Source organism: Phaseolus vulgaris, chromosome 4, assembly GCF_051622355.1.
Source record: "Phaseolus vulgaris cultivar YP4 chromosome 4, ASM5162235v1, whole genome shotgun sequence".
Taxonomy (NCBI): Eukaryota; Viridiplantae; Streptophyta; class Magnoliopsida; order Fabales; family Fabaceae; genus Phaseolus; species Phaseolus vulgaris.
The window spans coordinates 10470009-10485937 of NC_143501.1; the positions used below are offsets into that span (position 1 = coordinate 10470009).

The 15929-nt window shown below is 33.0% G+C and overlaps 1 protein-coding gene across 1 annotated transcript; it reads right to left on the reverse strand.

Moving 5' to 3' along the window:
- Window positions 1-249: 249 nt before the first annotated feature.
- LOC150027894 (uncharacterized) lies at window positions 250-1965 on the reverse strand. Its single transcript, XM_090300942.1, has 3 exons — window positions 1694-1965; window positions 1302-1645; window positions 250-1097 (listed from the first exon to the last, which is right to left on the reverse strand). The coding sequence occupies exons 1-3, from the start codon at window positions 1963-1965 to the stop codon at window positions 250-252; spliced, it is 1464 nt and encodes a 487-aa protein (XP_090157068.1).
- Window positions 1966-15929: the final 13964 nt, after the last annotated feature.

A 15929-nucleotide genomic window follows, 5' to 3' on the forward strand; every position in this document is an offset into this window, starting at 1 on the left:
TGTGGTGAAAGCTGTTTTTGGGATATCCGGTGCATACATCTGTATTTGATTATACCCTGAATAGGCATCAAGAAAGCTCATCATCTCCTGACCAGACGCTCCAACAACCAAACGGTCAATGTTAGGCAACGGATATGTGTCTTTTGGGCAAGCTTTATTCAGATATGTGTAATCTGTGCACATTCTCCATTTTCCATTCGGTTTCTTAACCAGTACCACATTAGATAACCATGTAGTATATTAAGCTTCTCAGATGAAACCAGCTTGCATCAATTTCTCAGTTTCCTCAATTGCTGCCTTCCGTCTTTCTTCTCCCAATTTTCTTCGTTTTTGAGATATCGGCCTTGCTTCTCGGCAAACAGATAACTTGTGACAAATTACCTCTGGATCAATTCCAGGAATATCATATGGTCTCCAAGCAAATAAGTCTTTGTTATTACGTAACATTGTAATAAGTTTGCTCAACAATTCTTCAGGTAAACTTCCGCCTATATAAGCACATTGTTTTTCGTCTCGGCCCAATACCACAGTTGTTGTCTCTTCTTTTGGTTCTAACCTCTCATCATTTAACCTGGGGTCCAAATCTACCATTGCCACCATTCTTTCAGTATCTTTATTTGTTTTCAAATTCATCTTCAAACCTGTTGCATAACATTCCCGAGCATCTTTTTGATTGACATAGATTGTGGCTATCTCCCCCTTCTCTGTTGGGAATTTCATGGCTAAATGCGGTGTTGAGACTATTGCTCCCAACTTATTCAAAGAAGATCGTCCCAGCAACACATTGTATGATGTGGAAGCGTCCACCACCAAGTACCTGATTTTGATCTTTTTAGTCTTACTGCCTCTTCCGAATGTTGTCATTAAATCAACATATCCTTTTGTGCTAACTCTTTCGCCCGAGAAGCCAATAATTTGTTCTCGGAAAGGGACAATATCTTCTTCTCTCAAGTGCAACCTTTTGAAAGTATCCCAAAACAAAATATCAACTGAACTCCCCTGATCAACCAAGGTTTTCATGACGGCATACTCGGCTATTTCTACTGTTATCACCATAGGATCATCATGATCGGGATCAATTTCTTGAAAATCTTCATCTGTGAAAAGCATTGGTGGCAAAGTTCTTTTTTTAAAAATATGATTAATGGTTCTGATACTTCTCCAATGTTGTTTTCTTCCTGGCGAAGATTCTTTTCCAAAGAAACCACCTGAAATTGTATTTATAAACCCTCTGACTGGCCTTCCCAGACTTCGTTCCCTACTTCGCCTAACCGATTGGGTATTTTGATAAAACATATCACCTCTTCTTTCTGGCCTTCCATCCCTTCTATCATCTCTATCTTCAACTCTTCTATCTTCTCTTCTTTCAAATCTTTCCACTCTTCTATGTCCTACCTCTCCCCCTTTCAATTCTTTTTCAGGACTTAACCTTATTTTTGCATTTCCCCCTCGGATGAAGCGTTTCAACTGCCCCGCTTGGATCAATTCTTCTATTCTATCTTTCAACCCGATGCATTCTTCTGTATGATGACCATGATTTTTATGATACTCGCAATGCTTGGTATGATCTGCTCTTTCTGGTGTTCTTGCTTTTCTTGGTGGTGGTATTATTTTTGTTGCCATGGCTTCTTGTAAAACTCTTGCTCTGTTTGTATTCAAAGGTGTGTATTATTGGAATTTTCGACTTCTGAACTCTTCTCGGGCTCTTCTGACCATAGGTCCGCTTTCTCTTTCTATCACCTTCTTCTCACCTCCATCAATCCTCACCTGGTTTCGGAACTCTCTCAGTTCTTCCATCTGCATAAATTTTGAGGCTCGCTGCCTTAGTTCATCCAAATTAGTTGCAGGTTTTTTGCAAAGGCTATCGGCGAATGGTCCCGGTTTTAACGCTGTTATCATATGATGCATGGTAACCTCTGGGTTGAGATTTCGAATACCTAAGGCGACCTTTCCAAAGCGTTCCATGAACATTCTTAATGACTCTCCCTTCTCTTGTCTTATGTTCACCAAAGCAAATGATGTTAAATGATGAGGACGACTAGTTGCAAATTGAGCACCAAACTTTTCCACCAGTGTATCGAAACAATCAATGCTCAAAGGTGGGAGGCGTGTGAACCAACTAAATGTTGCTCCTTTCAGCGTTGTAGGGAACACCCTGCACATAACAGCATCATTCCACGTATACAAGCTGATCTGAGTGGTATATATTGCAATGCGTTCATCAGGGTCTGTACTTCCATCGTATTTGTCAATCGTCAAATTTTTCCAATTGTCGGGTAATGGAGTATCAACTATAACATCATAGAACGGATGCTTTCTGGAGGATGCTCCTGCAAAAACCCTAGAGTTTTCAAGCAATCTCCTCTTGGTTTGGGAACTTTCGTTGTGATGAAGTCTTTCATTCATTTGTGCTCTAGATTGAACGGTTTCAAAGGACGAATTCAAAACTGTTTCCTCTTGTAATTTTCTCCTCATATATGCATTTTCGGCTCTCAACATACTTAGTTCTTCTTCATTATTCTTTTTTAACATCTCGAATTCTTTTTGTAGTTGTACCAACATTGTCATTGGCATGTTAACATTGTCTTCCTGTTCTCCTCTTTGATTCATCTTGTCTTCAACCCTTTTCAACTACCTCTCGGCCCCACGGTGGGCGCCAAAATGTTCTTACAACAGGGACCAAGAACACTCGAAACAGGTTGACAAGATTAATTCTTATGCAAATCTTCCAATCTTGGGCTGGACTCTCGGTTTCTCCTCACGACATGTGCTCTCGGCTTCTCCTCACGACAGGTGCTCTCGGCTTCTCCTCACGGATTGGGGGGGGGGGGGGGGGGGTACTTGCAAGTCGCTCCGATGCCAAAGTCAGAAATAGTTTAATGTTCATCTGATAAAATCACTCTTACCTTTTTCTTACGCTGACCTCCTATTTATAGGGTTTCTTTAATGGGCCTTCTACATTACTTTTGGACTTTCTTTCTACACCTTTTTATTATTTATACACCCCCTCATGCAAGTTTCTATCTTAATTGGGCCTTATTATAATGTTTATATTATCCTTTCAGCTTTCAGTCTAAACCTCTCGGTTTTAGCTTATCACCTTGGTTGTTTAGTATTTAGTTCTTCGGCCTAAACCTCTCGGTTTTAGCCTACTAGTACAGTTGGTAACTCAATGCCAAATATTTCTTTTAACTTTGTGACAATGGACAAAATAATTTCCTCCTCAATTGTTTTACTCTCTCCTTAGAACATGACACCAACATTATCATCTTCATCATTTGATGGTATGTCAGTCATGTCATTGACCTTATTTAGTCATGAAACTTCTAAAGTCTTCTTAACAACAAACATTTCCCGATGGCATTGAGCTTTTCTCTTCTGTGGTTTTTTGGGTGGTTTGCGGAAGCTTAGTGATTTGTTGATGGATCAAGGCCCTCCTAAGAGGTGTGGCTGCCTTGGAGGTGCATGAGAGTAGGGAAATTGAGGGAGGTTCGGCCAGCCCCCTTTGGTAGGTGAAAGGATTGAAGATTAAGACCTAATTCTTAGGCAAGGGAGTAAAGTATGGCTCAAGTTAGGCAGCATAACAATACTCAATTTAATCTTGCAAAATAAGAGCCTGGCACCTCCTATACAGGATTGGAGGGCTGGAATTTGAAGACCCAAATACAAATGAAATGCTAGCCAAATTACATGCAAGTGTGAGCACATGGAAGCACATGGAGCACATGGCACATGGGAGCACATGGGTGAAGTGGCGCCTAAATGGAGGTAAATTCTAGAAGTATTCCTTGTGCGGTTGGTCTAGAATTTACGCCCATTAGGTCTAGCTAATTGGGCCGGTCCTAAGTTTACTTAGAAATGGTTGTTTCTAATTAAACTTAGGTTTAGCCTTTTAAGTACCACTTTGCATGTTTCATCACATTTACAAAAAGATTTAAACTATGCTACTTTAACTAGAAAAGGAAGAAGAACTATCTCACACTAGAGTCTATGACATGTAAAAATATCCCCTTAACCCCTCTTTGACTATGACTCTAGTGATTGCCTTAAATGTAGCATTTTGGTGGCCTTTGATAGGATTGGTGCTGGGGCCTCTTCCATCATCCCCTCCCTCTTGAAAAGGATTTTTCCTCAAATCCATTGCTTCTTCTTCTTCATGGCTAGGGAGATGGATGTATATGGCTGGATGGTGTCCATCATCTCCTCCTTCTTGAGAAAATCTATCCTCAGATCCACAGTGTTGATCTCGGATAGTAGCCTCTTGCGTTGACAACTAAGCTCGTCCTCCCGGATCTAACGTCCATCTAGGGGGATTATCAAATAAAGCAAATGAGTTAGTTAAAGCAGTTATATCAATTTTATGAAGTTGTCATTTTTGTTTTTCTTTTGTTTTTGACAACTTTTTACAATATTTCTCTTTTGGTCGTTGTATGTGTTCTCTAATCCTCATTTTAAAATTTTCAATCTTTGTTACTTCTTCCTTAGGCATAAATCCTTTAGGAAATGGTGATAACTTAAAAGGAGAAAGAGAATTAAGTCCACATACAACTTCAAATGTAGAAATATTAGTAGTCTTGTGGACTACTTTATTGTATGCATGCTCATCTCTAGAGTTGTGTGTGCACTTCATGATTACTCTAGGTATAGTAGAAAGAACTATGTTTTCAATTTCAGTTTGACCATTCTTTTGAGGATGATAAGAATTTGAAGAGTACAACTTAGTTCCAAGTTTATCTAAAAGTATCCTCAAAAAATGGTTTTCAAAGTTTGGAGCTCTTTTCAATACTATGCTTAGAGGTAAACTATGAAGTCTCATTACTTCTCTAGAGAAGAGCTTATCCACAAAAATGGAATGAATACCTTTTGTGGTCCAAGGAAGCTCTAATATAAAATCTAGCTTTATATTTTCCCATGGATCATTTGCAAAAGGTAAAGGAGTATAGAGTTCATGAGACATCGCCTTAGATGTATTTTTAAAAAAAGGAATGTACCTAGGGTAATGTCTTTGAACATCTTTTCTCATGGGTGATAAGAGTTTTCCTTTTAAAAGCTCTAGAGTTTTATCAACTCTAATTTGGCCCATGAGTTCTCCTTCATGAAGAATTTATCTTTTATGTGTGAAGGTAGTCTCGTTGATACAACCTTTGTTCATGAAAATTTTAATTCTTTGCAATGGTTGTCTCAATAAGACATGACAAGTTTCTTTAGGCACTACCTCACATAAAAATTTGTCTTTGTAGATGCCTATAGATAACTTGACCTTCACTTGGTGAGATCTTAACACATATGAAAAATAATCTACTACATTTTTATCTATGCAAGCCTCTTTTAAGGATTCTTCTTTTTTTACTAGGCTTGCAAGTGTTCCTTTACAAAAGGTAAGACTAGGTTGTTCAACAAGAAGTGTATTTTCAAAGGTATTTTCAAATTTTCCTTCTTGTTGAATTACCTTGTGGGAATGAATACTCTTCTCCCACGCCTTTTGCTTTAAAAGGGTTTTCTCTTGCTTTTCTATTTTTACATTTCCATCACTCTCACTAGCTTCTTTTTCTTGGCTACTATTCTCATCTTTGTCCCTTAAGATCATAGATCTTTCATTGGAACATTGAGATGCTAGATGGCCCTTACCAAGACATTCTAAAAAATGAATTTCTCTAGCTTGAGTGTGTGAGATATGCTCGGCTAGGTTTTGGGAAAGTTCTAGAGATGTTTCTTTTGTATGCTCTTCCCCTCTAGGAAACGCATCCTTGTCATAAGATACATAGTATGAACTTTGTTTTTGACTTGATTGTTGCCTCAAAATTTGTTTTTCAACTTTAATGCTAAGTTGAATCAAGTCATTTAAATCTCTATAAGGTAAACGTTCAACTTTGTTTCTTATCTCAAGTTTGAGACCACTTAAAAACCTAGCTATGGTGGTATGGTTGTCTTCATTAATCCTTGCCCTCTTAATATATGACATCATCTTTTGTCAATATTCTTCTACACTCATATCTCTTTGATGAAGTCTTTGGAGCTTGACCATCAACTTCCTATTGTAAAGTGAGGGAATATGGCGACATATCAAGGCACCCCTAAGGTCATTCCAATTTGTAATGGGAGGGTCCTTGTGGAGATGTCTCTCTCTTTTTAGGGCATTCCACCAATACATAGCATCATCTTGAAAACTTAAGGTAGCTAACGGCACTTTCTTTTCTTCACTCACATGGTTGTAAGCAAACAAATGCTCTACCCTCATCTCCCAATATAGATATGTTTCTACATCTTCTTTTCCATAGAAATGAGGTAGCTCTACCTTAACCTCCTTTAGGTTTTCTTGTCTCTCTTTTCTAGCTCTCCTAGGGGATGGTTGATGATATTCATTTGTCCTAAGACTTTCTTCCCCAAAAGAATCATAAACTTGAGCGCTATATGCATGAGAATGTAATTTTTTTGAAATTTGAGACTTCTCATCCTTTACTCTAGTCAATTCATTAGTTTTGGCCTCATTCTCCAATTGTTTAGATGAAATTAATTGAATATCCTTGGAAAGTTGTTTTAAAAGAGATTTCAAGGATTTCACATCACTTTTAAGAGATTTAGAGGAGTAAGAAGACATGACTAAAACTTTGTGTTTAAAAGTGCTTTACTTTAAGAAAGAAGAGGAAAGTTAATGAAGGTAGCTTCCCAGGTAAGAGAGGTGAGTCAGAAAGGACTACTTAAATACCAAGTCTTGCCTTAGCCAAAAACTATCCCTCAAAGTCTTCACACAATTCTTTTTCTAAGTAAATCACTTAGAACACAATGAGGATGGAGAAATCAAATTTTATGCAAGAAAAACAATGCAAAGCTATTTAACAACTAAAGAAATTTATCAAAGCTTTAAACAAAGATAAGCATAAGCAAATTAAGCAAAACTAAGCAAATATTGACGTAAGGAAATCAAGCTAAAACAATTAACAAAGTTAATCTAGAAAGCTTAAACTAGTCGTTTCCTAGGTGAGGCTTCTTAGACACTTTGAGCCTTAGAAGACACATTCACTGTCTAATTCGTGATTAATCCACTAATTAACAAGAGTAAAATGTAATTACAATTCAAGAAATGCCAGAAATTAAATTGCACAAATTAAATTTCAGCAAGGCACTACTTTGACTTGTTGTTACTCTTCTTTGTTGTGTCCTTCAAAGTGTATGGTGTATTTTGGTATTTGTATTTGTGGCTGCCCCTTGCCTTGATCCTCTTTGATTTAAGCAATTAAATTCTTCAAAACAGTACCTATTAAGTAGAGCTAGACTCTCCTCAAGTCAAATCCCACTCAACAAGCACCAATTGGTATTTATCCACCAACAAATTTAGAGGTCAAGAAAAGAAAGCAAGAAAGAATTAAAATTTTAAAACAGCACCACTGCAATTGAATTTAATAATGTGACACAACTAGAAGGAGTTCAGAATGAATTGGACAAGAAAATAAAAATAGGCACTCAAATAATGGATGACACACAAAAGGAACCTAAAGATTGGCACTAGAATTGATTTGAAAAACCAAAACAGCACCACTGAAAATATTGTGGTCCAGAAAGTGTGACTTAAATGATTTATGTTGAGCTGGCTATTTTGTATTTGTTTCTGAAAATTTAAACAGAATCAATTTAGTTTCTTAAAAAACTTTTGGCGTTGGTTTCACTCAAATCACATGTGCCAATTAATTATGATAATTTTTTCAAAAACAGTGTCGAATTACCGCCAGGTGTAGTGTCGGAATGCACACTTCTTTTGTATGATTTATCTTTTTTTTTCTATTTTGTTTTTTCAACTGATTCTTTTTTTCTTTTTGCGCTAACACCTCAAACTATTGAAATCCAGAGGCTCATCAATTTCTTATGACGTATTTAATTTTTATAAAGCAAAACAGCCAAAACAGATTTGTGAAAACAGAGGATTCTGAAATCTGGAATCAAAACAGAAAGATATACTTCAAAAAACACAACAGATTAATGTGATGGAATTTGTGTGGATCTAGCACACAAATACGAACTCAAACTAAAAAAGAAAAATGCACCAAAGGATAAAATCAAAACAGAATTCAGATTAAGCGCTCAAATCAAAACAAGACACAAATAAATCAAGAAAAGTACTACTAAGATTTGTTGACAATTTTTGGAATCACATGACTTGACAAAACTTATAGATTCAGAAAATAAAATGACTCAAACACATCATATGAACCAAATAGAAATTCAAGCAAGACTAAAATATCCTAAAATAAAAACAGCAACACAAATTACCATAGAATCCTACACACAAAAATTGCAAATAAGATGCTCAAGCACAAATTAAACAATTCTACCGATTGAAATGCTTAGAAGAGCATCCAACTCAAATTAAAAACGTAAAACAGCAAGACAACTTGAATAAAAGATGAACAACTTGAAGATAAGAAGAACTCAAGCAGAAAAATGAAAAGAGATACTTATCTCTTGAAGAGAATAACTCAATTTAATCTTGCAAAATGAGAGCCAAGCACCTCCTTATACAGGATTGGAGGGCTGGAATTTGAAGACCCAAATACAAATGAAATGCTAGCCATAATACATGCAAGTGTGAGCACATGGAAGCACATGGAGCACATGGAAGCACATGGAGCACATGGGAGCACATGGGTGAAGTGGCGCCTAAATTGAGGTAAATTCTAGAAGTATTCCTTGTGTGGTTGGTCTAGAATTTACGCCCATTAGGTCTAGCTAATTGGACCGGTCTTAAGTTTACTTAGAAATTGTTATTTCTAATTAAACTTACGTTTAGCCTTTTAAGTACCACTTTGCATGTTTCATCACATTTACAAAAAGATTTAAACTATGCTACTTTAACTAGAAAAGGAAGAAGAACTATCTCACACTAGAGTCTATGACATGTAAAAATGTCCCCTTAACCCCTCTTTGACTATGACTCTAGTGATTGCCTTAAATGTAGCATTTTGGTGGCCTTTGATAGGATTGGTGCTGGGGCCTCTTCCATCATCCCCTCCCTCTTGAAAAGGATTTTTCCTCAAATCCATTGCTTCTTCTTCTTCATGGCTAGGGAGATGGATGTATATGGCTGGATGGTGTCCATCATCTCCTCCTTCTTGAGAAAATCTATCCTCAGATCCACAATGTTGATCTCGGATAGTAGCCTCTTGCGTTGACAACTAAGCTCGTCCTCCTGGATCTAACGTCCATCTAGGGGGATTATCAAATAAAGCAAATGAGTTAGTTGAAGCAGTTATATCAATTTTATGAAGTTGTCATTTTTGTTTTTCTTTTGTTTTTGGCAACTTTTTACAATATTTCTCTTTAGGTCGTTGTATGTGTTCTCTAATCCTCATTTTAAAATTTTCAATCTTTGTTACTTCTTCCTTAGGCATAAATCCTTTAGGAAATGGTGATAACTTAAAAGGAGAAAGAGAATTAAGTCCACATACAACTTCAAATGTAAAAATATTAGTAGTCTTGTGGACTACTTTATTGTATGCATGCTCATCTCTAGAGTTGTGTGTGCACTTCATGATTACTCTAGGTATAGTAAAAAGAACTATGTTTTCAATTTCAGTTTGACCATACTTTTGAGGATGATAAGAATTTGAAGAGTACAACTTAGTTCCAAGGTTTTCTAAAAGTATCCTCAAAAAATGGTTTTCAAAGTTTGGAGCTCTTTTCAATACTATGCTTAGAGGTAAACTATGAAGTCTCATTACTTCTCTAGAGAGGAGCTTATCCACAAAAATGGAATCAATACCTTTTGTGATCCAAGGAAGCTCTAATATAAAATCTAGCTTTATATTTTCCCATGGATCATTTGCAAAAGGTAAAGGAGTATAGAGTTCATGAGACATCGCCTTAGATGTATTTTTAAAAAAAGGAATGTACCTAGGGTAATGTCTTTGAACATCTTTTCTCATGGGTGATAAGAGTTTTCCTTTTAAAAGCTCTAGAGTTTTATCAACTCTAATTTGGCCCATGAGTTCTCCTTCATGAAGAATTTATCTTTTATGTGTGAAGGTAGTCTCGTTGATACAACCTTTGATCATGAAAATTTTAATTCTTTGCAATGGTTGTCTCAATAAGACATGACAAGTTTCTTTAGGCACTACCTCACATAAAAATTTGTCTTTGTAGATGCCTATAGATAACTTGACCTTCACTTGGTGAGATCTTAACACATATGAAAAATAATCTACTACATTTTTATCTATGCAAGCCTCTTTTAAGGATTCTTCTTTTTTTACTAGGCTTGCAAGTGTTCTTTTACACAAGGTAAGGCTAGGTTGTTCAAAGGTATTTTCAAAGGTATTTTCAACTTTTCCTTCTTGTTGAATGACCTTGTGGGAATAAACACTCTTCTCCCACGCCTTGTTGAATTGTAAGTTTACTACCTTGTAGGAAGATGCTAAAATTGCAGTGTACTTTGGCAAAACTCTGTTTCATCACACTGAAAAATGCTTTGGCAAAAAAATGCTTAAAGCTTGATATTTAAAGAATGATTAAGCTTTGACTTGACTGTTTGGCCTACTCTTCCCTTTGAATTTGTTTTAGAGAAAATTAGATGGCTTGTTCTTGCAATAGCCATACTTCAAGCTGTGGTTGGAAGTCAAGCTATCAGGTACTTTCTCAATAATCAAACAATGTTCTGCCATGGGATGCTTTCCCAAAGTCAAGATCATTCATACATCATCAAAGTACACGGCCAAATTTATATCCCAGAGATCAACTTTCTGGTGTTTGATGCTACTTTGCCAGGCTATTACTATTGGATTTAGAGACGCAAAACGCATGGGAAACACATCAGATACGCTTCCTCTTGATGCACACCATAATTTATATGTACTCTAAACTAATGTTCTTTTCTCTTTACTCTCTTTCCTCTTTTGGTATTTAAATTGAGTGGACATCAGTAGTTCATGTTTTTCCTTACTACTTGATGGAATGAATCAGTATGATGTACTTTGGTCTGAAAACATCAGATCAATTCACATTTTTCAACAAATTCTAGATTAATATCTGACGGTGTTATTCTGATTTTCAAAAAACCAGTATATTAATAGTATAGAAATCCTGATCATGGTTTTTAATGGCTTTGAATGTTGATAATGTTGATTCTTGGAACCTTCTATTAGAGTATATAATTCAATGTAACAAGAGAGAATATCATGCATGGTGAAACCAATCAATTAAATTACCAACTACAAAATCATCGAAAACTTAATTTTTAAGTTTCATGATATTTGATAGAGATAATTAGTTCCAATTTTGATATCACTCTACAGCATTGAAGGAATTTGCCAATTATGTTTACTCATTCAGTCAACCATTAAATGCAACAATGAATTGCAATTAATCAAACAAAACATATGGACAAATTGTTAACATAAAATCATATCTTTCCAAATACTTTGTAAAACTCTAAAAGATGCAATGCATTCCCAACATCTTTGGATGGTAACGCAATGCCAAATATTTCTTTTAACTCTGTGTCAACGGGGAACAAAATTCCCCCTCAATTTTTTTCTCTCTCTAAGTTCATACCAACATCAGAGAACCTTACTATCTCTTCTTGGAACATGGCACCAACATTATCACCTCCATCATCATCTTTGTTGCAAACTTTAGTGATATCACTTGAATCTGTACAATTTTCTTTTCCAAGTTCCCCGAGAGATGTACTTAAAGCTCCTATTAGAAATAACAAAAACAAACATGACCATCAACCATAAGGTCTTGTTTTAAAAAGCATATCATAAGTTTAAATATAAACACATTTTCGCACATATCATCATTATCTAATCATGAACATGCACAATTAGACAAGATATCCTTTTGAACCAAATTTTTCAACCACGGGAGGTTTCGAAAAGGGCATGAATAGAAAAATAACATATTTTTTCTCACTAGCTTCATTTAATGGTAAGACGGTCGTGTCATTGAGCTTATTTAATCCTGAAGCTTTTGAAGCCTTCTTAACAGCAAGCATTTTCGCAACAAAACAAAAACCAGATTCCTTGGCATTACAATACAAGGACCAGTAGGTTTCTCATTTTTTCCTCCAAACATAACTCCATTTTCATATTGAACTCATGCATACAATACTAACTCAAAACACAAATAGAAAATGAAAAGAAACTCATTGACATAAGTTGTCGTTGCAAAAGCCTCGACACTTCGAACATGTCCAATTAGCCAACCGCCCCAACTCTTTTGCATTCTCTCCATACCTAATTCACCGCAGAAAAAACCTCATCAGAGAAAATAAGTACATATATTATATACAAGCACTGTATTGTTGTACTCTTATATTCTTGTAGAATATGTTAGCTGACAATTAGAGCCTAATTCCTTTTAAATGTATAACACTTTTGGACCTTGTATTTGAAACATTTTTTTTTTCTCATTTACAAAAACAATATTAGTCATAGTTTTAGAAAATGCATTACAAGTGCATAGAAAATTTCATTGCTTTGCAACTATAGTTGAAACACACATAATTCATCCAAATGTGTTATCTTTTTTTTACAAGAACATGCATAATGAAATCCTTTAGCGTCGTGTTCCACTAAAATAAGATACAAGGAATCCATATTCATTTTCAAGATTTGACATCGTCAACAAATTTTCAATATTTAATAAGAGATATGGACTTTATATATCTAATTGAGAAAATTACTATAAAGAGAATATCATCTTTGTGTACCAATAAGTACCTAAATATATGTCTTAATTTACAATTAATTACACTATTATAGCTAATTAGAAGATATGACATAAATATATGTCTTAATTTATAACTAATTAAACTATTACTGCTAATTTCATGTTTGATTGTACTTTTTAATTATTTAATAGATAAAATAATTATCATTAATAAAATGAAAATAAAGGTGATCAGTTTTCTCTCAACATATTCAACACACTCAAGCTGCCTTTGGTAACCATTTACTATTATGTTCATTGACAAAATATAAAGAATCCAAACTTTTCACAATCACCTTGAGAAAATATACTTCACAATCTTATCTATCTTCTCAAATTAAAGAGACTAGTTTTCTTCAAATGTATAGTAGCAGCTTCATCTTATATTTTTATACTTGTGTCTTGTTTTTTTATTTCTTTTAGAAATCTTGTTGGATTACACTAGTATAATTATTCATAAAAATGAAGTTAAAGATTTTGAGAACTACCTTGTAACTAATCAACACATAAATTATTGTAACTTTTCAAGTCGTAGCATTACTCTTCAACAACTTAAGCTTGATTCTCGTAGCATCAGAAACACTATTTTCTTCCAACATTAGAAAAAAAAATGTCTACTTTTACAAATATTAAAATATTAAATATTATAAAATATAAATCAATCGTACATTAATCTTTTTAAAAACTCATTAAATCTAAATCTAAATATTTTATTTATAATTTACCTTAATATTAAAGTAGAATGGTTGTAAATAATAAGAGATATTTATAGGAAGATACATTAAATTTCTTATTAATTACAATAACAAATATATTTAGTTTGTAAATTGAGTGGCATTCCAAGAATAATTGCAAAAGAGAATTCATATCAACGTTAACCATCAACATTAACAATTAACCAATTACGTGAAATCAATGACATAAAAATTTGAAATAAGAGTACAACTCCTATACCAATAGCACCAAACTAATTCTTCAACCATTAAGAATGTCTTAAGACATATACTACTTATAAAATTTTATATTGTAAGGGCGAAGACAATTATGTAAAGAAGTGAATCAACAAATCACCAATGTACCAGCAAATTTCAGTTTTGGCGGATAGATTGGAAGAAAAATCTATTCACATCATAATATATATCATCAATATCTCAGTATTCCTTTTCTTAAATACTTAAAAAAAAACACTAATAATAAAAGTAAAACAAAATTGAAATCCACAATTTGTCTCATAAACTATGCATAATTAGATGTTGTGAAGACTTTAGTTTTATTTTATGGTTTTTCCATTGTTGTTAGTGCTTTAATATTCATTTTGCTGCAGATCTATACAAATTCATCCTTTTTCGTTTCTTTAGGTTAATGTAAAATTAAAAATCTTTCTTAAAGGATATTCGGGTTTTTCTTTAGGTTAATGTAAAATTAAAAATCTTTCTTAAAGGATATTCGGGTTTTTACTCTATTACAGTAAAGAAAATAGTTTTTACATCAACTTTCAATTCCAGGCTTTTAATAATTTTAATTAAAATATTATAAAACAGTTTTGAATTAAAAAAGCTTTTTAGAGAAAAAATATTTATTTATTTTTAATTAATAAAATTGATAAAAAACAATAAAACAGAGAAGATTAACAGATCAACTAATTTTTTTTCCAGTGTTTTTTCATAAATGAATTTATTTTTAAGTTTAATATTTCTTCTCATTGTGGCTAAGAGAGTGATGATTTGAAAGTTGGAATTTGACACATGGCTCTTTCATGGGGACAGCTGTCATCTAAGCTAAGCTTCTAAACCAAGTATTACTTTATTTAATAATTATAATTAAAATAAAATAATGGTAGTTATAATTTAATAAAGTAATGATAATTATAATTAAAAAGAATGTAATGATGATTATAATTAAAATAAAGTAATGATAATTATAATAGTTAAAATAATGATAATATAACTAAAGTAAAATAATTATTATTATAATAATATATAATTATAATTATAATAAATAAAGTAATGATAATTATAATACATAAAATTATAATAGTTATAATTATAATTAAAATTAAAATTAAAATAAAGTGATGATAGGAGATGGGTTATGATTTCATTTGGGTTTTTTGTGTAAAAAAAATGTTTTTTAAATGAGGGTTGAACCACCTTGAATCTGTTTAATTTAATTGTTTTTTTTTTATAAAAAAAATTTGAGATTCTTAACTTTGTTAGATTGTAAGACTAAGTTGTGCACCTTTACGAATGTAAAAAAGATGATGTTCATGAAAAAATAATTGTTCAATATTTGACATATTTTATTTTTAGTTCAATAAAAAAATTACATTCTTAATAAAAATCTTTAATTTCATTGATTTTGTTTCTCACTTTATTAATGGTATATACAAGTATTTAATCTTTAATAATTGTCATTTATGTTTATTAGAGAAAAAGTTAACACAAATAATCTTTAATGAATTTTTTTATCTTTTACTGATCTTTGTAAATATAAAATTATTAGTTATTCACTTTTATAAATATATAATTCTTAATTATTCATTTAAGGTTAATATTTTTCTTTTAATAAAGATATATAAAAATTACTAAATACCTGCTCAGTTATATTAATTATTAGCAAAATTTAAATAATGATCTACATTTAAAATATCCTAAAAATATTTAATATATTTTACTTCATTTTTAATTTTCACAAGATAAATCATACTGAAAGTCAACATAGACTTTATTATTGCAAGAATAAGATAATAATGCATTGTGAAATCACTGATCAATTAATATGGGATGAAACTCTAATTAATATTTTGCATGATATTTTATAGAAATAATTAGTTCCAAATTTGTAATATCACTCTATAACATTAAAGAAATTTGAAAATTATGTTTATTCAGTTAGTCAACTATTAAATGCAATAATAAATTGCAATTAATCAAACAAAACATCAGACCAAATTGTTAACATGAACACTTTGGAAAACTTTAAAAATTGTAATGCATTCCCAACATCTTTGGGTGGTAACCTAATGCCAAATATTTCTTTTAACTTTGTGCCAAGGGGCAAAAGAATTTCCTCCTCAATTGTTCTGCTCTCTCCTTGGAGCATGGCACCAACATTATCACCTTTAGTGACATCATTTGCATCTGTACAATTTTCTTTCTCAAATTCTCCTGAGAGATGTGCTTTAAGCTCCTACAGGAAATAAAAATAAAAACATGAACCACCAACCA

Bases quoted from the DNA above. Each gene is read 5' to 3' on its own strand.
- LOC150027894 (XM_090300942.1), bottom strand. From the start codon at position 1,965: ATGGAACGCTTTGGAAAGGTCGCCTTAGGTATTCGAAATCTCAACCCA. The intron at 1,646-1,693 runs GTTCAGAAGTCG...GAATACAAACAG, and splicing joins GTCAGAAGAGCCCGAGAAGA to AGCAAGAGTTTTACAAGAAG. The intron at 1,098-1,301 runs GTGATATGTTTT...TGCTTTTCACAG, and splicing joins TGGAAGGCCAGAAAGAAGAG to ATGAAGATTTTCAAGAAATT.